This window comes from Oncorhynchus masou, chromosome 9, assembly GCF_036934945.1.
Source record: "Oncorhynchus masou masou isolate Uvic2021 chromosome 9, UVic_Omas_1.1, whole genome shotgun sequence".
NCBI lineage: Eukaryota > Metazoa > Chordata > Actinopteri > Salmoniformes > Salmonidae > Oncorhynchus > Oncorhynchus masou.
The window spans coordinates 83,264,683-83,288,593 of NC_088220.1; the positions used below are offsets into that span (position 1 = coordinate 83,264,683).

General features: G+C 43.2%; 1 protein-coding gene across 1 annotated transcript in view; it reads right to left on the reverse strand.

The window, feature by feature from the left end:
• LOC135546683 (extracellular calcium-sensing receptor-like) overlaps positions 1 to 23,911 on the reverse strand; it is a 59,603-nt gene that overhangs the window by 20,117 nt on the left and 15,575 nt on the right. The window contains exon 2 of the mRNA XM_064975295.1: positions 17,602 to 17,781. Within this exon, the coding sequence (XP_064831367.1) occupies positions 17,602 to 17,781 (180 nt within the window). The remainder of the gene's footprint in view (positions 1 to 17,601; positions 17,782 to 23,911) is intronic.

Consider the following 23,911-nt stretch of genomic DNA (forward strand, 5'->3'; position numbering starts at 1 on the left):
TATTGGACAAAACATCCCGAATCACGACGTGCCATATCTCGAAAACTGAAAATATTTCGAAGCCGAAACTTGGTGAGCGTAGGTTTGGCATTATGGGAAGATGGCCCCGAACAAGATGGCGTCTAGGCCTCAACGGTTTTTGAGTTATGGCCATATTTCTAAATATATCAATAATAATATATCCCATTTAGCAGACGCTTTTGTCCAAAGCGACTTACAAGTCGGCTGGGGCCACTACTTTTACATATGGGTGGTCCCAGCGGGAATCGAACCCACGACGCTTGGCATTGCAAGCGCCATGCTCTACCGACTGAGACACACAGGACCCCTGGGATTAAAGGTCCAAAATGAAAATAGAGAAAGATTTTTTCACTTCACGTCAAAGTCAAGGAGCCTCCGGTGTCAATAAAAAAAAAATCGGCCATTTATCTATCGTCATTTAAGAGAAATCGTACGATGACCAGATAGTGATGTTCAGATATAGGTGTTTTTTTTTTCAACGGTTACAGATCCAGTTGCAGGGTGTTCATACGAATATTTTTAAAATGTGCTGCGGAGCTCTGCGACATTTCTGTGATTTTCTATGATTTTCTGAAATAACACACACTCACTAAACCCTCCGTAAATAACTCAGTTCTTAACGTAAAGACTTAAAACTCAGGATTCTGTAAAGACATACCCCAATGAGGATATGAGTTTATTTATAGCTTCCTGTGCCAACCGGAAGTGCCATAATTGGTGTCTCAGGGGCTGTTTGGAAGGGTTAAAAAAATCAGATCTGTCCAAAACTTCATATGTGTGATTAGACAACCCCCATGAACTGTAAATCAGTCATTTTTCCCAACAGATGTCAAAGAAAAGCTCTCACACACACACACAGCAAGGATGGAGTGACAAAGCGTGGTGTTTAAAGACACAGAGAGCAGGCAATGGCATAAACATAATCCCAAGGCGTGCCGAGTCCAACGAGGTGCCCCGCTTGACCGTAGCTCGCTCGGTCTGAGCGCAGTGACCATGAGAAAAATAGGCCCACAATGATGCCTGCACCACAATGTCATTGGATTTTGGGTGACAGCGGCGGAACCGTTAGGTTTAGAAGGACAATTCAAACACAGGACTGTTCCTAAGGTCCTCCCGATCTGTGCAAGTCTAACCTTGACTGTGTGGCATTAACCTTTCACAGTTAAAAGAAGGTGTTTACAAAAAAACAGTGTGCATTGACTTCTCTCCCCATAGGAATACATTGCCTGCTCCCCTAAATACAACCTGGGGTCTATATGGGTTATGAATGCTGTATGAACCTGTCTTCTATGACATTCCATCAGACCACTATGAGGTCTACCTGTGTCGATTCTAAGCTTCCTGGAGCAACCGGAAGTGGTTAAATTGACCCAAAAGGTATTTGGATGTACATCAACTCGAAAGGTGAAAAGGCCTCTGCATTATTCAACCCTGTGTAGATCAGTCAATTCTCAACTTAAAGACTTAAAACTCAGGATTCCGTAGGTTTCTATGTCAGTCAAGACATGTGTGTATTTATAGCTTCCTGTGCCAACCGGAAGTGCCATAATTGGTGTCTCAGGGGCTGTTTGGAAGGGTTAAAAAATCAGATCTGTCCAAAACTTCATATGTGTGATTAGACAACCCCATGAACTGTAAATCAGTCATTTTTCCCAACAGATGTCAAAGAAAAGCTCTCACACACACACACAGCAAGGATGGAGTGACAAAGCGTGGTGTTTAAAGACACAGAGAGCAGGCAATGGCATAAACATAATCCCAAGGCCGTGCCGAGTCCAACGAGGTGCCCCGCTTGACCGTAGCTCGCTCGGTCTGAGCGCAGCGACCATGAGAAAAATAGGCCCACAATGAAGCCTGCACCACAATGTCATTTGATTTTGGGTGACAGCGGCGGAACCGTCAGGTTTAGAAAGACAATTCAACCACAGGACTGTTCCTAAGGTCCTCCCGATCTGTGCAAGCCTAACCTTGACTGTGTGGCATTAACCTTTCACAGTTAAAAGAAGGTGTTTACATAAAAACAGTGTGCAGTGACTTCTCTCCCCATAGGAATACATTGCCTGCTCCCTAAATACAACCTGGGGTCTTTATGGGTTATGAATGCTGTATGAACCTGTCTTCTATGACATTCCATCAGACCACTATGAGGTCTACCTGTGTCGATTCTAAGCTTCCTGGAGCAACCGGAAGTGGTTAAATTGACCCAAAAGGTATTTGGATGTACATCACCTCGAAAGGTGAAAAGGCCTCTGCATTATTCAACCCTGTGTAGATCAGTCAATTCTCAACTTAAAGACTTAAAACTCAGGATTCCGTAGGTTTCTATGTCAGTCAAGACATGTGTGTATTTATAGCTTCCTGTGCCAACCGGAAGTGCCATAATTGGTGTCTCAGGAGCTGTTTGGAAGGGTTAAAAAAATCAGATCTGTCCAAAACTTCATATGTGTGATTAGACAACCCCCATGAACTGTAAATCAGTCATTTTCCCATAAAAATTCAAAGGAAAAATAAATCACACAGATACACAACTTGGATGGAGGGACGTATTGGGGTGTGTAGAGACTGACAGTGCCTCCAATAGTTAGCTTTGTTCGAGCTAAAAAAGAACCGTCAGACCTAGAGTTCCGAAACTTTAGAATCCTGTTCTAGACCTCAGGTAGATAGTGCGTGGTGAGTTACGGCGCTCTAGAATGTTCTCGGACCGAGAAACAGCGTCGAACATTTGCAATGACTTCAATTCATTTTGACCATTACGAAAATGGCGACATTTAGAAATGTCCCAGAGACACAAGACTAGGTGCATTGTGACCGTCTCGGCCCATAGAGACAGAACCCAACATCTCGGTCCGATAGCTCATTCAAGGACCCCGTAGCAAGGCATGGAAAAAAGTGGATTTTCAGCACCAATTAGGCTTTTACTCGGACACCAAATGACCTATCGAGCCGAAACTCGGGATTCGGGGTCGCCTCACATAGGACTACACATAATGTCCGAACTGGCCCCGCAGCTAGAAAGTAACTATGTGTTTTATGGTTTTTTAATGTTTTGTACCGAAGGCCTTGTGAATTTTGGGCCAGCTCTGAAGTATGTTATACTTGGCTCCTAAATGAGTTGGGAAGAGTGGGTTTGGTGTCAGTTTGTATCAGTTTGGTGTCAGAATGATATCAAATTGACTGATGGACGGTGACTTGCAGGTGACTCTTGTCCATTAGCAATATGTTTAAGCGGTGAGGTACCATCACCAAAAGCGACATTCTGAAATCAACCCAAACGTGGAGAGGTACCAGTATCACTGCCCAGCCATCCCTATGTCATCGGGCCAGTCAATTTGGCATTCCTGCATGATTTTTATGGCATGACAAATTGGTGATGGTGAATGCCCAGTTAACCATATGGCAAATGCACAGTGACTTTGAAAGAGTGAGAAAACATTACCAAATGGACATTCTGAAATCAACCCTAATGAGCGATGGAGAGGTACCAGAATCACTGCCGAGCCATCCCGAGTTCATCGGGCCAGTCAATTTGGCATTCCTGCACGCATTTTCAGTGACTTTGCAAAAGTAAGGAACATTTGCAATATGTTTTAACAGTGAGGTACCATCACCAAAAGCGACATTCTGAAATCAACCCAAACGAGCGATGGAGAGGTACCAGAATCACTGCCCAGCCATCCCTATGTCATCGGGCCAGTCAATTTGGCATTCCTGCATGATTTTTATGGCATGACAAATTGGTGATGGTGAATGCCCAGTTAACCATATGGCAAATGCACAGTGACTTTGAAAGAGTGAGAAAACATTACCAAATGGACATTCTGAAATCAACCCTAATGAGCAATGGAGAGGTACCAGAATCAAGCCATCCCGAGTTGGGCCAGTCAATTTGGCATTCCTGCACGAATGTGACTTTGCAAAAGTAAGGAACATTTGCAATATGTTTTAACAGTGAGGTACCATCACCAAAAGCGACATTCTGAAATCAACCCAAACGAGCGATGGAGAGGTACCAGAATCACTGCCCAGCCATCCCTATGTCATCGGGCCAGTCAATTTGGCATTCCTGCATGATTTTTATGGCATGACAAATTGGTGATGGTGAATGCCCAGTTAACCATATGGCAAATGCACAGTGACTTTGAAAGAGTGAGAAAACATTACCAAATGGACATGACTTTGGAGAGGTACAGAATCACTGTCCCGAGTTCATCGGGCCAAATTTGGCATTCCTGCAATATGACTTTGCAAAAGTAACATTTGCAATATGTTTAAGCGGTGAGGTACCATCACCAAAAGCGACATTCTGAAATCAACCCAAACGAGCGATGGAGAGGTACCAGAATCACTGCCCAGCCATCCCGAGTTCATCGGTTCCAGTCAATTTGGCATTCCTGCACGAATTTTCAGTGACTTTGCAAAAGTAAGGAACATTTGCAATATGTTTAAGCGGTGAGGTACCATCACCAAAAGCGACATTCTGAAATCAACCCAAACGGCGATGGAAAGGTAAGTTCACTGCCCAGACATCCCTATGTCCGGGCCAGTCAATTTGGCATTCCTGCATGATTTTTATGGCATGACAAATTGGTGATGGTGAATGCCCAGTTAACCATATGGCAAATGCACAGTGACTTTGAAAGAGTGAGAAAAATCACCAAATGGACATTCTGGAATCAACCCTAACGAGCGATGGAGAACCAGAATCAAACAAATGGACAGTCAATTGGCATTCCTGCACAAATTTTCAGTGACTTTGCAAAAGTAAGAACATTTGCAATATGTTTTAACAGTGAGGTACCATCACCAAAAGCGACATTCTGAAATCAACCCAAATGAGCGATGGAGAGGTACCAGTATCACTGCCCAGCCATCCCGAGTCATCGGGCCAGTCAATTTGGCATTCCTGCATGATTTTTATAGCATGACAAATTGGTAATGGTGAATGCCCAGTTAACCATATGGCAAATGCACAGTGACTTTGAAAGAGTGAGAAAAATCACCAAATGGACATTCTGGAATCAACCCTAACGAGTGATGGAGAGGTACTCACTGCCATCCCGACATTTGGCATTCCTGCACAAATTTTCAGTGACTTTGCAAAAGTGAGAAACATTTGCAATATGTTTTAACAGTGAGGTACCATCACCAAAAGCGACATTCTGAAATCAACCCAAACACCAAAATCACTGCCCAGCCATCCCTATGTCATCGGGCCGGTCAATTTGGCATTCCTGCATGACTTTTTATGGCATGACAAATTGGTGATGGAGACTGCCCAGTTAACCATATGGCAAATGCACAGTGACTTTGCAAAAGTGAGACAAATATGTGTTAACAGTGAGGTACCATCACCAAAGCGATTCAACCCTAACGAACGATGGAGAGGTACCAGTATGATCCCGAATCGGGCCAAATTGGCATTCCTGCATGATTTTTATAGCATGACAAATTGGTAATGGTGACTGCCAAACCATATGGCAAATGCACAGTGACTTTGAAAGAGTGAGAAAAATCACCAAATGGACATTCTGGAATCAACCCTAACGAGTGATGGAGAGGTACCAGAATCACTGCCAATTGTGTAATCCCAAGTTCATCGGTTCAGTCAATTTGGCATTCCTGCATGATTTTTATAGCATGACAAATTGGTAATGGTGACTGCCCAGTTAACCATGTGGCAAATGCACAGTGACTTTGCAAAAGTGAGACAACATTTGCAATATGTTTTAACAGTGAGGTACCATCACCAAAAGCGACATTCTGAAATCAACCCAAACGAAAGAGGTACCAGAATCACTGCCCAGCCATCCCGAGTTCATCGGGCCAGTCAATTTGGCATTCCTGCATGATTTTTATGGCATGACAAATTGGTGATGGTGAATGCCCAGTTAACCATATGGCAAATGCACAGTGACTTTGCAAAAGTGAGAAAACATAAACAAATGGACATGATGAAATCAACACCACGAGTGATTGAAAGGAACAACAATCACTGCCCGGCCATCCCGAGTTCATCAGGCCAGTCAATTTTGCATTTCTGAAGGATTTTTGAGCATGTCAAATTTCTTATGACATTTGGCCCCCACAAAACATATGCCTTATGCACAAGCAAAAAAAAAAAAACATTATGATAATAAAATATGACTAAAGTATGTTGATACAGTTCTTATACTTGTGTAACTGACACAAAATTCGAAAATTTTTCGAAAACGGTCCAGAAAGCACTTTTTTAGGGGTGTGTGAAGTTTTTTATGAAATTTAATAATTTTTGACTTTTGACTTCTGACTTCCTATGAAATCATATTGCAGATGGACAAAACACATGCAATAATGCGCAAGTAAAAAAAAAAAAAAAAATTATGATTATAAAATATGACTAAAGTATGTTGATACAGTTCTTATATGTGTGTAACTGACACAAAATTCGAACATTTTTCGAAAAACGGTCCAGAAAGCACTTTTTTAGGGGTGTGTGAAGTTTTTTATGAAATTTAATAATTTTTGACTTTTGACTTCTGACTTCCTATGAAATCATATTGCAGATGGACAAAACATATGCAATAATGCGCAAGTAAAAAAATAAAAAAATTATGATAATAAAATTGGACAAAAGTATTTTCATACAGTTCTTATACATGTGTAATTGTCAAAAAAGCGAAAGAATTTCGAAAAACGGTCCAGAAAGCACTTTTTTAAGGGGTGATAAGTTTTTTTCAAAAAATTCATTTTTTCAAAATTTGGCTTTTGGATGTTGACTTGGAGTCCAATATCAATATGAAAAACCATGGTGGAGCGCAATCGCCACCTGTTGGATTTTTGAAGTGTTACAACTGGCAATAGCCATATGGCAATTGAAGTAAACTTTGCATGAATCAACGCCGCTTTGGGTGGTATTGGCCAATGTGTACATGGTTTGTCCTATGCCAATAATTTGCCATTCATTTTTGTCCACTACGGGGGTGAATTCCCTTACACATACACGATGGTCACAAGACGCAGGCCTCCTTATTGTCCCTAGAATTTCTAAGCAAACAGCTGGAGGCAGGGCTTTCTCCTATAGAGCTTAAATGTTATGGAATGGTCTGCCTATCCATTTTGAGAGACGCAGACTCGGTCTCGACCTTTAACCTCTCTGGGATATGTTGGCCGGTAGCGTCCCACCCAGCCAACAAGCCAGTGAAAGTGCAGGGCGCCAAATTCAAAACAACAAAAATCTCATAATTAAAATTCCTCAAGCATACAAGTATTTTACACCATTTTAAAGCTAACATTTTCGTTAATCCAGCCACAGTGTCTGATTTCAAAAAGGCTTTACAGCGAAAGCACCACAAACAATTTTGTTAGGTCACCACCAAGTCACTGAAAAACCCAGCCATTTTTCCAGCCAAAGAGAGGATTCACAAAAAGCACAAATAGAGATAAAATGAATCATTAACCTTTGATGATCTTCATCAGATGACACTCATAGGACTTCATGTTACGCAATACATGTATGTTTTGGTTGATAAAGTGCATATTTATATCCAAAAATCTCATTTTAAATTGGCCTGTTATGTTCAGTAGTTCCAAAACATGCAGTGATTTTGCAGAGAGCCACATCAATTCACAGAAATACTAATAATAAACATTGATAAAAGTCACAACTCTTATACATGGAACTTTAGATAAACTTCTCCTTAATACAACAGCTGTGTCAGATTTAAAAAAACTTTACGGAAAAAGCAGACCATGCAATAATCTGAGTACGGCACTCAGAGACCAAAACAGCCAAAGAGATATCCGCCATGTTGTGTAGTCAACATTAGTCAGAAATAGCATTATAAATATTCACTTACCATTGATGATCTTCATCAGAATGCACTCCCAGGAATCCCAGTTACACAATAGATGTTTGATTTGTTCGATAAAGTTTATCATTTATGTCCAAATACCTTCCTTTGTTAGATCGTTTGGTAAACAAATCCAAACGCGCATGCAAGTCCAGCCGAAAGGTCGGACGAAAAGTCCAAAAAGTTCCGTTACAGTCCGTAGAAACATGTCAAACTAAGTATAGAATCAATCTTTAGGATGTTTTTAACATAACACTTCAACAATGTTCCAAACGGGGAATTCCTTTGTCTATAGAAAAGCAATGGAATCTCACATGACAGCTCGTCACGAGCTCAAAGCATTCTGCCAGACCTCTGACTCATTCCCCTCTCATTCAGCCCCACTTCACAGTAGAAGCATCAAACTAGGTTCTAACGACTGTTGACATCTAGTGGAAGCCCTAGGAAGTGCAACATGACCCATATCCCACTGTATCTTCAATAGCAACCAGCCTCAGATTTCCCTCTTCCTGGTGGATTTCTTCTCAGATTTCTGTCTGCCAAATGAGTTATGTTTTACTCACAGACATCATTCAAACAGTTTTAGAAACCTCAGAGTGTTTTCTATCCAAATATACTAACTATATGCATAAATTAGCAACTGGGCCTGAGTAGCAGGCAGTTTACTCTGGGCACCTTATTCATCCAAGCTACTCAATACTGCCCCCAAGTCACCAAGAAGTTAAAGCTTTATTGAATACTCATCTCTTCAGTAGGGACTATGATTGAGTGTAGTCTGGCCCAGTGGTGTGAAGGTGAACGGAAAGATACTGGAACACCCTTGCTGTCTCTGCTTGTCCGGTTCCCCTCTCTACTCAGGTACTTCCGGCGCCGACAGAGATGGCCGCCTCGCTTCGCGTTCCTAGGAAACTATGCAGTGTTTTTACGTGTTATTTCTTACATTAGTACCCCAGGTCATCTTAGGTTTCATTACATAGAGTCGAGAAGAACGACTGAATATAAGAGCATCGTCAACTCACCATCAGTACGACCAAGAATATGACTTTCGCAAAGCGGATCCTGTGTTCTGCCTTTCCCCAGGACAACGGAATGGATCCCAGCCGGCGACCCAAAAAAACGACTTCCTAAAAGAGGGAAATGAAGCGGTCTTCTGGTCAGACTCCGGAGACGGGCACATCGTGCACCACTCCCTCGTATACTTCTCACCAATGTCCAGTCTCTCGACAACAAGGTTGATGAAATCCGAGCAAGGGTAGCATTCCAGAGGGACATCAGAGACTAACGCTTAACGGAAACATGGCTCACTGGAGAGACGCTATCGGAGTCGGTGCAGCCAGCTGGTTTCTCCACGCATCGCGCCGACAGAAACAAACATCTTTCTGGTAAGAGACGAGATGTGGTGTGTTCACAAAAACTTACAGGAACTCAAATCCTTCTGTTCACCTGATTTAGAATTCCTCACAATCAAATTTCAACCGCATTATCTACCAAGGGAATTCTCTTAGATTATAATCACAGCCGTATATATATTCCCCCCAAGCAGACACATCGATGGCTCTCACTATCTTTATTTGACTCTTTGCAAACTGGAATCCATACATCCTGAGGCTGCATTCATTGTAGCTGGGGATTTTAACAAGGCTAATCTGTAAACAAGACTCCCTAAATTGTATCAGCATATCGATTGCGCAACCAGGGCTGGCAAAACCTTGGATCATTGCTATTCTAACTTCCGCGACGCATATAAGGCCCTGCCCCGCCCTCCTTTAGGAAAAGCTGACCACGACTCCATTTTGTTGATCCCTGCCTACAGACAGAAACTAAAACAAGAAGCTCCCACGCTGAGGGCTGTCCAACGCTGGTCCGACCAATCTGATTCCACACTCCAAGACTGATTCCATCACGTGGACTGGGATATGTTTCGTACTGTGTCAGACAACAACATTGACGAATACGCTGATTTGGTGTGCGAGTTCATTAGAACGTGCGTTATAGATGTCGTTCCCATAGCAATGATTAAAACATTCCCAAACCAGAAACCGTGGATTGATGGCAGCATTCGCGTGAAACTGAAAGCGTGAACCACTGCTTTTAATCAAGGCAAGGTGACCGGAAACATGACCGAATACAAACAGTGTAGCTATTCCCTCCGCAATGCAATCAAACAAGCTAAGCGTCAGTATAGAGACAAAGTAGAATCTCAATTCAATGGCTCAGACACAAGAGGTATGTGGCAGGGTCTACAGTCAATCACGGATTACAAAAAGAAAACCAGCCCCGTCAAGGACCAGGATGTCTTGCTCCCAGGCAGACTAAATAACTGTTTTGCCCGCTTTGAGGACAATACAGTGCCACTGACACGGCCTGCAACGAAAACATGCAGACTCTCCCTCACTGCAGCCGAGGTGAGTAAAACATTTAAACGTGTTAACCCTCGCAAGGCTGCAGGCCCAGACGGCATCCCCAGCCGCGCCCTCAGAGCATGCGCAGACCAGCTGGCTGGTGTGTTTACGGACATATACAATCAATCCCTATCCCAGTCTGCTGTTCCCACATGCTTCAAGAGGGCCACCATTGTTCCTGTTCCCAAGAAAGCTAAGGTAACTGAGCTAAACAACTACCGCCCCGTAGCACTCACTTCCGTCATCATGAAGTGCTTTGAGAGACTAGTCAAGGACCATATCACCTCAACCCTACCTGACACCCTAGACCCACTCCAATTTGCTTACCGCCCAAATAGGTCCACAGATGATGCAATCTCAACCACACTGCACACTGCCCTAACCCGTCTGGACAAGAGGAATACCTATGTGAGAATGCTGTTCGTCGACTATAGCTCGGCATTTAACACCATAGTACCCTCCAAGCACGTCATCAAGCTCGAGACCCTGGGTCTCGACCCCGCCCTGTGCAACTGGGTACTGGACTTCCTGACGGGCCGCCCCCAGGTGGTGAGGTTAGGCAACAACATCTCCAACCCGCTGATCCTCAACACTGGGGCCCCACAAGGGTGCGTTCTGAGCCCTCTCCTGTACTCCCTGTTCACCCACGACTGCGTGGCCACACACGCCTCCAACTCAATCATCAAGTTTGCGGACGACACAACAGTGGTAGGCTTGATTACCAACAATGACGAGACGGCCTACAGGGAGGAGGTGAGGGCCCTCGGAGTGTGGTGTCAGGAAAATAACCTCACACTCAACGTCAATAAAACTAAGGAGATGATTGTGGACTTCAGGAAACAGCAGAGGGAACACCCCCCTATCCACATCGATGGAACAGTAGTGGAGAGGGTAGTAAGTTTTAAGTACCTCGGCATACACATCACAGACAAACTGAATTGGTCCACTCACACAGACAGCATCGTGAAGAAGGCGCAGCAGTGCCTCTTCAACCTCAGGAGGCTGAAGAAATTTGGCTTGTTACCAAAAGCACTCACAAACTTCTACAGATGCACAATCGAGAGCATCCTGGCGGGCTGTATCACCGCCTGGTACGGTAACTGCTCCGCCCACAACCGTAAGGCTCTCCAGAGGGTAGTGAGGTCTGCACAACGCATCACCGGGGGCAAACTACCTGCCCTCCAGGACACCTACACCACCCAATGTTACAGGAAGGCCATAAAGATCATCAAGGACAATAACCACCTGAGCCACTGCCTGTTCACCACGCTATCATCCAGAAGGCGAGGTCAGTACAGGTGCATCAAGCTGGGACCGAGAGACTGAAAAACAGCTTCTATCTGAAGGCCATCAGACTGTTAAACAGCCACCACTAACATTGAGTGGCTGCTGCCAACACACTGACTCAACTCCAGCCGCTTTAATAATGGGAATTGATGGGAAATGATGTAAAATATATCACTAGCCACTTTAAACAATGCTACGTAATATAATGTTTACATACCCTACATTATTAATCTCATATGTATGCGTATATACTGTACTCTATATCATCTACTGCATCTTTATGTAATACATGTATCACTAGCCACTTTAACTATGCCACTTTGTTTACATACTAATCTCATATGTATATACTGTACTCGATACCATCTACTGTATCTTGCCTATGCTGCTCTGTACCATCACTCATTCATATATCTTTATGTACTTATTCTTTATCCCCTTACACTTGTGTGTATAAGACAGTAGTTTTGGAATTGTTAGTTAGATTACTTGTTGGTTATTACTGCATTGTCGGAACTAGAAGCACAAGCATTTCGCTACCCTCGCATTAACATCTGCTAACCATGTGTATGTGACAAATAAAATTAGATTAGATTAGATTTGATTTGATTCTCTGCCTCCAACGCTATTACAGGGGACAAGTCCCTGGCTTACTTGTGCTCTTCCATGCCGTCCCTAAGAGGGGTGCGTCTCTTGAGTGGGTTGAGTATCTGACGTGATCTTCCTGTCCGGGTGGAGGAGATCTTCGTGGGCTATACTCTGTCTTGTCTCAGGGTAGTAAACTGGTGGTTAAAGATATTTAGTGGTGTGGGGGCTGTGCTGTGGCACAGTGGGTGGTGTTATATATCTTCCTGATTGGCCCTGTCCGGGGTGTATAGTCGGGTTGGGGCCACAGTGTCTCCCGACCCTCCTGTCTCAGCCTCCAGTAATTTTGCTGCAATAGATTATGTATCTGGGGGCTAGGTTCACTGTTATGTCTGGAGTATTTCTCCGGTATTATCCAGTGTGTGAATTTAAGTATGCTCCCTCCTATTCTCTCTCTCTTTCTCTCTTTGTCTTTCTCTTCTCTCGGAGGACCTGAGGCCTGGGACCATGCCTCCGGACTACCTGGCCTGATGACTCCATGCTGTAATCAATCCACCTGGTCGTGCTGCTGATCCAGGTTCAACTGAACCCTGACCTGGTCACCGGAAGTGCTCCCTTGTCTCGGACCTGCTGTTTTTGACTCTCTCACTCTACCACACCTGCTGTCTCTTAACGTTTGCACATCTTGGCCATGTACTGTTATAATCTACACCTGGCACAGCCAGAAGAGGACTGGCCTCCCCTCAGAGCCTGGTTCCTCTCCAGGTTTCGTTCTTGGTTCCAGTGTAGAGCCAGCATACCAGAGGACTAGACTGCAGTAGAAATATAAGAGTAGCAGCGTGCCAAGAGGACTAGACTGTCTGGGATATACTGTGTTGAGTCAGCGTGCCTAGAGGACTAGACTGTCTGGGATATACTGTGTTGAGTCAGCGTGCCTAGAGGACTAGACTGTCTGGGATATACTGTGTAGAGCCAGCGTGGAGAGAGGACTAGACTGTCTGGGATATACTTTGTAGAGCCAGCGTGGAGAGAGGACTAGACTGTCTGGGATATACTGTGTAGAGCCAGCGTGGAGAGAGGACTAGACTGTCTGGGATATACTGTGTTGAGTCAGCGTGCCTAGAGGACTAGACTGTCTGGGATATACTGTGTAGAGCCAGCGTGGAGAGAGGACTAGACTGTCTGGGATATACTTTGTAGAGCCAGCGTGCCTAGAGGACTAGACTGTAGAGGAAACACTGTGTAGAGCCAGCGAGCCTAGAGGACTAGACTGCAGAGGAAATATTAGAGAGCCAGTGTGCCAAGAGAACTAGACAGTAGGAGAAATATAAGAGAGCCAGATGGTTATAGTGTGTCTACTGTATGTTTATGTCTATATAAATCATTACAGTCTACTTACGCTGGTGCATGCAGTCTCTATATCTGAAAGAAGCAGGACCTGACTGAGTGAGCAGAGCAGCTTCTAACCCCTCCCTCCTTGGCATGGCCATACCCACAGTGTGGCCCCCAGAGGAATCCCCACAGAGGTACGATGGGTATTTAACCCAGAGAAGAGAGGTATCCTGACCTATGTGGGTCTGTGTGGCGCTGTATTACTCCATACCTTCTACATATCAGGGGAATGAGGCTCTCTCCGGCTCCTGCTCTGGATCCAAGTCTGGTTGGTAGTCTGGTTCTACTACATCTAGCTGTGGTGGCTGGTGGGCTTGCCTTGCTCTCGTCTGCCTCTGTCTCTGGGCTGGAGTCTATCAGATGCAGGCTCCAAGGCACCCCTCGCCCTCCGGCATTCTCCCAGGACGGGGACTTTGTCATCGGGGGTGTTTTCTCCATCCATTACTATATGCACACTGTGGATCACAGCTACACCAGCCTGCCTGAGCCCCTGCAGTGCACAGGGAGGTCAGTGAGCGCAAGAGGGAACAGGGGACAGGACTGTGCCTGTGTGGATAGACAGATGAATTGTGTTTTAAAGACAGAGAAACAGTTTGTTTAAAGACCGGTAAACAGTGTGTTTAAAGACAGATAAACAGTGTTTAAAGAGACAAACAGTGTTTTAAAGACAGATAAACAGTGTTTAAAGAGTGTGTTTGTGTCTGAGAGTGTAGGTAAAGCCTATTGTTACAAAGGATCACATTTTCAAATGCAGGCTATACTACAATGTCCTCAATGACAGACAACAAAAGTATAGTCATATAGACGGTATGAACAATAATACTAGATATTAGGCTGTTTGCCATGGTAACATTCTATAGTCTAGTTCATCATTCATTAGGAGGAGCTCACTGACCCATCTTCTATTTACAGTATGGATTCCCGTGAGTTACGCTTCTCACGCGCCATGATCTTCGCAGTTGAGGAGATAAACAACAGTTCAGACCTTCTACCGGGTGTCATGCTTGGTTATCAAGTGCATGACTCCTGTGCCTCGGTCCCTATAGCCGTGAAAGTGGCCTTCCAGCTGGCTAACGGCCTGGACCCCATGTTTGATACCGGAGAACAGTGCTCGGGGTCGGCTACAGTGACAGCTATCGTGGGCGAGTCTGCCTCCACACCAACCATCAGCATGTTGCGCGTCATCGGCCCTTTCAGGATTCCTCAGGTAAGCTCCTGTGAAAATAAATCGTTCAGCTTCTTTTAATTTACTGCATTTCTAGTTTATATTCTCCTCTCTTTCAGGAATGAGTTCTACTTTTATTAATTTACCGTATTCCAACTGTATTCTCCTCTCTTTCAGGAATATTCATTTCTGTGTGAAATTATGTGGAGAAATGCATTTGAACATAGACTGAGGGCAATGAGTTTGGAGAACTTCTATAGGCATTTGAACATAGACCGAGGATTATGAGTCTGGAGATCTTCGGTCGCCATTAAAACATTATCTGAGGACTATCTTTCATAGGCTAGGTTGTTATGGGAGACCAGGGATTTGTGTCACAGTTTTGTGTACCTTTTTCATTCTGACTCAATGAAAAACAATGAGTTGGCGTATTATTATTAATGTCTCCCTGACATCAAACTACATAGCAAAATAAGAAAGGCTGAAAGTTGCCAATAACTGAGACTCGTTTGGTCAACATGATGTTCTTTCTCATGTTTTCGACTGTCTGTTTTTACCAAGGTGAGCCACTCTTCCACCTGTGCTTGTCTGAGTGATAAGAAACAGTATCCAACCTTCTTCAGAACCATCCCCAGTGATCAGTTCCAGGCTGCTGCTCTGGCCCACCTCATCAGGCACTTCGGCTGGACCTGGATTGGGGCGGTCCGTTCCGACTCTGACTACGGGAATAACGGGATGGCTGCTTTCCTGCAGGCAGCACAAGAGGAGGGTATATGTGTGGAGTATTCTGAAGCCTTCTCCCGTACCAGCCCACTCAGCAGAGTGCAACGGGTGGCCGACGTGATCCGCAGGTGATCCATGATTACTTGTGAATTTTTCATTCACACAAATGCAAAACCATAATTATAAAAACACTATTGTTTTTAATTTCTCTCTTCTCTCAAAGCTGAACTTTGAGACCAACATGATTTGCGTATCTTAAGCATGTCAAAAGTGATGATTAATGCTAATGTTCATGTTCACTTCACTGAGACATTCCAATGAATGACAAACATGACCAGCATATTAAGCATATGATATAATCATGTTCCCCAGCTCCACAGCCCAGGTGGTGGTTGCATTCGTATCCTCTGGGGACATGAGGATCCTGCTGAGGGAGATGGAACGCCTGCCCTCTCCGCCCCGCCAGTGGATCGGGAGTGAGACCTGGGTCACTGATCCAGATATGCTGCGTTTCGGCCTGTGTGCCGGGGCCATCGGATTTGGCATCCAACGCTCTGTCATCCCCGGCCTCAGGGACTTCCTCCTGGACCTCTCCCCACAGAAGGTGTCCACCTCTCCCACGCTCACTGAGTTCTGGGAGGGAGCCTTTGGCTGTCGGCTGGAGACAGGTATCTATGTATCTATCCATCCATCCATGCATCCATCTATCCATCCATCAGTCTATTTACATGTCTGTCTGTCTGTCTGTCTGTCTGTCTGTCTATCGGTCTGTCTGTCTGTAGGGACCTCATCTACAGGTGTTGGGGTTGAAGAGAAGGTGTGTGATGGCAGTGAGGATATACAGCAGCTACAGGCCCCCTACACAGATACATCCCAGCTGCGTGTCACTAACATGGTGTATAAAGCTGTTTATGCCATAGCACACGCCATCCACAGCATCGTTTGTGAAGAGAGAGAAAACTCCACTGTGAACTGTGACAAAAACCTTAATGTGAAGCCAACACAGGTGAATGACAAGTCTGTAGTATAATTTCCTGATAAATATGTTTATATACTGTACATGTCTGAAGGCCTAGGAGTTCTCATTATACTTCACAACTTCTTCTGAAGTAACACATATGATAAATATGAGTTGAATTAACGTTCTGTTTCTCTAACTCCCTCGTTCCATCTCTCTTCCCTTCTCTGCATTTTGTTTTTTACATATTTCTTCACCTTTCTCCTTCTGTCATCTCTCTTCCCCTCTGTCCATCTATCTCTCCATCTCTCATCCTCTCACATTCTCTCTCTCTCCATCTCTCTCTCCATCTCTCATCCTCTCACATTCTCTCTCTCTCTCACATTCTCTCTCACATTCTCTCTCTCTCTCTCTCTCTCTCTCTCTCACTCTCTCTCTCTCTCCCTTGACCTTCCAACCCCCAGGTCCTGGAGAGATTGAGGAGGGTGAACTTCTCTCGTAACGGGTACCAGGTGTCTTTCGATGCCAATGGGGACCCAGTGGCCACCTATGAGCTGGTCAACTGGCAGAGACGGGAGAGTGGGAAGATGGAGTTTGTGACAGTGGGGCTCTATGATGCATCCCTGCCTCCTGACCAGAGGCTTGACATCGAGAGGGAAATCACCTGGGTAAAGAACAGTACACAAGTACCTGTGTCAGTGTGCAGTGAGAGCTGTCCCCCAGGCACTCGTAAGGCTATACAGAAAGGAAAGCCTGTATGCTGTTATGACTGTATCCAATGTGCAGAGGGAGAGATCAGTAATAACACAGGTAGGACGTTAGGAATAGTTGGCATAAAATGTGTAGTAATTTCTATCACAGTTTACTAAGTAGTGGTTTATTCATGTTACCAGCACTACAAAGGTAGTGTCTGTCAATCATGTCCATGTTCCTGTTCATATTTTCTCATGTAAGCTGCACGTTAATTCAACATTCTTTATTGTGAACTGACAAAGTGCAGCATTGTGGGACAAAACCTGAATCTATTATTATTAACATTTGATGTCTGTTGTTTTGTCCTGGTCAGATTCTTCAGACTGTCTGATCTGTCCCGAGGAGTACTGGCCCAACGCTGAGAGAGACCGCTGTATCCTTAAGCCTGTGGAGTTCCTGTCCTTCCACGAGGTCCTCGGAATCATCCTGACCGTCTGCTCTGTGGGCGGGGCTTGTCTGGCCATCGCCACGGCAACTGTCTTCTACCACCACCGAACTTCGGCCATCGTCAGGGCCAACAACTCTGAGCTGAGCTTCCTGCTGCTCTTCTCCTTGGCTCTGTGTTTTCTGTGTTCTCTTACTTTCATTGGCCGGCCCTCTGAATGGTCCTGTATGCTGCGTCACACAGCGTTTGGGATCACCTTTGTTCTCTGCATCTCTTGTGTTCTGGGGAAAACAATAGTGGTGTTGATGGCCTTCAGGGCTACACTTCCAGGCAGTAATGTCATGAAATGGTTTGGTCCTCCACAACAGAGATTGACTGTAGTGTCCTTCACGTTTGTCCAGGCTTTGATATGCACTCTGTGGTTGGTCCTGTCCCCTCCCTTCCCCATTAAAAACCTCACTACCTACAAGGAAAAGATCATTCTAGAGTGTGATGTGGGTTCAGCTATTGGTTTCTGGGCTGTGTTGGGCTATATAGGACTCCTGTCTCTCTTGTGCTTTGTGCTGGCTTTTCTGGCTCGGAAGCTGCCTGATAACTTCAATGAGGCCAAATTCATCACCTTCAGCATGCTCATATTCTGTGCAGTCTGGATGACCTTTATCCCAGCTTATGTCAGCTCTCCTGGGAAGTTCACTGTAGCTGTGGAGATCTTTGCCATCATCACCTCTAGCTTTGGGTTGTTCTTTCTGTTATTTGTTCCTAAATGCTTTATTATTCTGTTCCGGCCGGAGAAGAACACCAAGAAACACCTCATGGAGAAGACCTCCAATGATGTGCATTATTAATAAAATATTGACCGGAACAAACTTTTTAACGTTCAGTTATATTGTTTATCATACAGTTAGGGAGGACTACTCTGACAGAGATGAACAACAATTTAGCAGCTTATCATTGGTAACATTGTAACTAGAAACATGTAACAGGGTCACTTTAAATATTCCAATGTTAAAATCTAATTTGACCTGCTAAATGATCTGATTAGCAGTAGCCTACAGAGTGGAACCACTTCCATGTTGTTGGAGAAAAGCTTTATTCCTGAATGAATTGATATAACATTGAAGTGCATGTGTTCAATTTATAATGTAATTCATCATATTATGTATTATAATAATATAATAAACATTTTCAGATACAGTTGAAGTCGGAAGTTTACATACACTTAGGTTGAAGTATTTAAAACTCGTTTTTCAACAACTCCACACATTTCTTGTTAACAAATTATAGTTTTGGCAAGTCTGCTAGGACATCTACTTTGTGCATTACACAAGTCATTTTTCCAATAATTGTTTACAGACAAGAGTATTTCACTTATAACTCACTGTTTCACAAATCCAGTGGGTGAGAAGTGTTTAGAAGTTCACTGTGCCTCTGTCTGCACTCCGTCCAGACAACACCTCAAAATGTTCCACCACAGTCCTTTAGAAACATGTCAAGCGATGTATGGAATCAATCTTTAGGATATTTTTAACATAAAACATAAATAATGTTCCAACTGGAGAATTCCTTTGTCTGAAGAAAAAGCACTGGAACGAGAGGTAACTCTGTCGGGAGCGCGTAATGAGACCAAGACACTCTGCCAGACCACTAACTCAAAAAGCTCTCATGAGCCCCTCCTTTGTAGTAGAATCCTCATTCAAGTTTCTAAAGACAGTTGACATCTAGTGGAAGCCGTAGGAAATGTAACTTTATCCATATCTCAAAGTGTATTCGGTAGGCCAAGCTTTGAAAAACTACAAACCTCAGTTGTCCCACTTCCTGGTTGGATTTTTCTCAGGTTTTCGCCTGCCATATGAGTTCTGTTATACTCACAGACATTATTCAAACAGTTTTAGAAACTTCAGAGTGTTTTCTATCCAATACTAAGAATTTAATGCATATATTAGCATCTGGGACAGAGTAGGAGGCAGTTCACTCTGGGCACGCTATTCATCCAAAAGTGAAAATGCTGCCCCCTATCCCAAAAGAGTTAAACTCTTAGACTATTGATACCGACTGAATAAGAACAAGTCTTTGATATTAATTACTAGTCTGCAGCTATGAATTCAGTATCATTGAATGCGAAGACCGACAACCGCTGAAATGTCTATTCTATAACGACATGAATGAATGTCACTCTGAACTATGCATTCTAACCACGACAGAGAGAGAGAGGACAAACTCTCCAACAGAAACAAACTTTTCAACAGAGATCCCGATGATACACTGAGCGTAAATATATATATTGAATGCAATTATTCCCGAATGAGTGAGCGTTCATGTGCAAAGGATTAGCATTTCAATTGTTATAATTATCAACTGTGTGTTGTCTTATCTCAGTCAACCTCCCCTTCCCTTTTGTACACCAAGCCGCGATGCCGGTTTATTCCACTAGGGAAACTCCGCTATCATTTCCTTTTTACTATCTATTGTTTGCGTGATGCATTTCTGTGAATTACTTAGGTAGTAAATAAATGATTTTAAGAAAATTGATGTATGGGATGACTCATATTGAAGACTGGGTTCGTGCAGATAACCTAGAATTTACGAAGTTTGGAATGAGAGTGACTTGAGATAAATAATAATTAATTATTTCTAAGACTAATTGATCAGGTATGAAAATATCTGAAAAGTTATATTAGGAAAATTATAACTTTATAATCTGAATATTTTCCTTGTTGCCCCGACTTCCTAGTTAATTACAGTTACATGAGTAATCAGTTTCATCGCGTAATAATAATTACAGAGAGTTACTTAATAAATAGATCTTCAGGTTTAATGATGCCAACGACACAACAGATGACAGAGAGAATCAAGTAGTGCCAAACGTCTGATTTATGACTATATGTCCGGATGACGCTTACATTCCCAAATATGGGCATCTGGCCAGGACATCTTGGCGGGAAGGTGTCACATGGTTATGGCCATATAATGCATCCTGTTTTCACGTGTCAGAGAGTGTGTTATTTTATATCTATATTGCAGCTATTCCTTTGAAGTTGTCATGATTATTGATGTGTAGGGACCTGGTTGAACTGGGGGGTTTGAACATTTCAAAGAGGATGACCCCACACCCACCTTATTTTATTGCCCTTAGGGTTGTTGTCATTGAAGGAGGAATGTCCGAGATTTTTAAAATAAAACCCAGAACATTAAACAAAAAAATATGTCTCCTAGGCCAATTCATGGGGTGCTATGCATCTCTTTTCATGAACCCAATGATAAAAGCATTGAGGACGTTTTGTATTAGGCCCCTGAATGTTTTAAAGGAGTTTTGGATACGAGTGATGGACACATGTCTTTCATATTCCAACCTGAGGATTCTACTGTTAAGATATTCACAGACAGCGGACCCAATCCCCTTTATCATGCAAAAGCTGGGAGTTTTTCTCCTGCGCTGTGTATGAGAGAATGGCTTAAGATAAGGCTAGCGCTCTGTCAAATTGAACAGGCCCTGAGTGGTACAACCCTGCCAGGATATGCAATGGAAGAACTTGTGTGTCACGCCCTGGCCATAGTTTAATTTGTATGTTTCTATGTTTTGGTTGGTCAGGGTGTGATCTGAGTGGGCATTCTATGTTGGATGTCTTGTTTGTCTATTTCTGTGTTTGGCCTGATATGGTTCTCAATCAGGGGCAGGTGTTAGTCATTGTCTCTGATTGGGAACCATATTTAAGTAGCCTGGGTTTCACTGTGTGTTTGTGGGTGATTGTTCCTGTCTCTGTGTTTTGCACCAGATAGGGCTGTTTTCGGTTTTCGTAAGTTTGTTATTTTGTTAGTTTAATAGTGTATAGTTATTTATTTAAATAAAATGAATAACAACGACGCTGCATTTTGGTCCGCTCCTCCTTCCCACAACGAAAGCCGTGACATTGTGTGCGGGCGCAGTGATTTGAAGGCCCTAAGAATCGCCCTGATTCCAAAGTGACAATTTTAGCATGTGAACAATTTGATAGTATAAATAAGATAAAGTCTGTCAGTTCATATGTATTTTCCAAATCCTGCAAGGATGTACACTTGTTTATGCCAGTATTTAGCTTTAAATGGATTGATTACCCTATATTCATAACCTTGATGAATAAGCTGGACAGTTTTTTCCAAAATAGTGAACAATTACGTCGCTGGCCGCGTCTATCCTTAAGACATACCCAGGATCTACATGCACGACGTTTGATCTATCCCTGGAGTGAAAACTTACGGAGCCTTGACGGAGCATGTGTGGGATATCCTGCGAGCGTATGTCTTGACGCTGGTGAATTGGAGACGGATGCCAGTCAGGGCTAAGCTGCCCCTTTATCTGTAAAAAAAGGAATAGTAAAAAAATTTTAAATAATTATAACATGTTTTTAAAAGTCTGTACTAAAGATTTAGAATTAAAGGGGATTAATGCTATATCTCTACCCTTAACGAACGGGAATCTCTCGTTTTTTCTTGTGCGGTCTGTCGCGGAGAAATGCAATGTCTTATTTTATACGAAGTCAGTCTTTCCTACAACGGTATGTTATAAACAGTAAAGGTTATTAAAAATGTAGTACTGTCTGTTAATGATGTATAACTGTTGTACAAGCACTGTTTATAAATTTAACATTCGTGCATGTTTCAATATTGCGCAGTAAAAATGTTTTGGATGAATTATAAGATTTTTTTTAAAGGTCTGTACTAAATATTATTAACTAAATAAATGGTTTTAAAGAGGTACCTCACCTTTAACGATGGGGCTCTGTCTTTTAGATCTATCATTATGCATGTTTCTGTGAAAAATTATTTCGGAAAAGATGTGCGCGTGTGCAGGTGTGTGTGTGCAGGGCCAGGAGGTGTGTGTGTGTTTCAAAACAAAAGGGGATGTGGGGTGTTTAGGATTGAGTGTGCGTCTCTTAAAATGGGCTCTTTCGATTCATAAACACACATGCCTTTCAAAAGCTTATTTATCTCTCCCCCAAGGACGTGGGAGGCTAAAAAGTCAAACAACCCCGGCAGAATATATCTTGTCGAGACAACTTCTTGCGGTTTAAAACAAATGTTATTTGTAATCAGCCCATATACAAACGCCCCCCCCACCCAGGTCTATAAATTTATAATGGACACCTCCCCCAAGCTGCTAACCATGATGTTGTCGGAAGTCAAAAGGAAATACCGGCAGACAGAATATGTCGAGACAACCACATGTGGTTTTGGGGTCTCTAAACATTCAGCGGTCCTGCCGCCTGAAAAAACATCACCCCCGTTCTGTAAGATCATTACAGAATATCTCTCCTTTGAGCCAAGACCGCGGAGCGAGGCTCGTGAAACAGATACTATCCCCTCTGTTCGAACAACCAAAATCGCAACTCCAGATATCAACCCAGAACAGCTGTCACGTTCTGACCTTAGTTCCTTTGTTTTGTCTTTGTTTTAGTATGGTCAGGGCCTGAGTTGGGGTGGGCAGTCTATGTTCTTTTTTCTATAATTTGGGATTTCTGTGTTTTGTGTATTCAACGCACAGGACTGTTTCGTTTAGTTCGTTGTCACTTTATTGTTCTGTTCTTTAGTGTTCTGAGTTATAATAAACATCATGAACACTTACCACGCTGCACATTGGTCCTCCGATCTTTCCTACTACTCCTCCTCATCAGAGGAGGAAGAAGAAACCTGTTACCATAGCTAAAAGACCATTCGTGAATCCATCCTAATGGAGCTTTCTGAAGGTGAGCCAGTGAAAATAATATATTAGGTATTTTTTTAGGGAATGGTATGGATATTATTGATATTATTGGAATATTAAACAGGAGTTATATGTTTTTTAAACGGGGGGATAATGATTTTTTTAGGCAATATGTCAAATGCATGTATTCTTGTAATTTAAAAAAGTGTATATATATATTGGATAAATATGTGTTAATATTATCTGACGTTTGTAGGGTTCATTTACGCAGTTGCTCCGGGGGATAAATGATCTTCGATAGAAGGGGGTTCAGAGGAGGAAAACGCATGCAGCCAGTCCCCATCACATTATTGTAGACATAAGTCCAAAAATAAAATTCATTAGAATATTTATACATTAAAAACAAAAAGTGTGCACCCTATATTAAAAGCTATTTTTGTGTTTACAGCTGACAGACCGCCAAGAAGGATAACGGCCTCTTTATGGACCCTGAACAACATCGGAGGAGCACATGACACAGATGCTATTCTCCCGTTCTGTACAAATGTTTTTTCAAACACACCAGAACCGAGAATTTGAACGACCCATCAATTACCCCGGGAACCTACACCCGCTCGCTCCATATTCCAGACTCAAACAAGCAACGCACAACTTGGGCGAAAGTACATTGCAGAGAATCACCCACTCCCGAAAAGTGCTACTGGGCAGGGAACTTACTGCTTCAAGAAACGGCG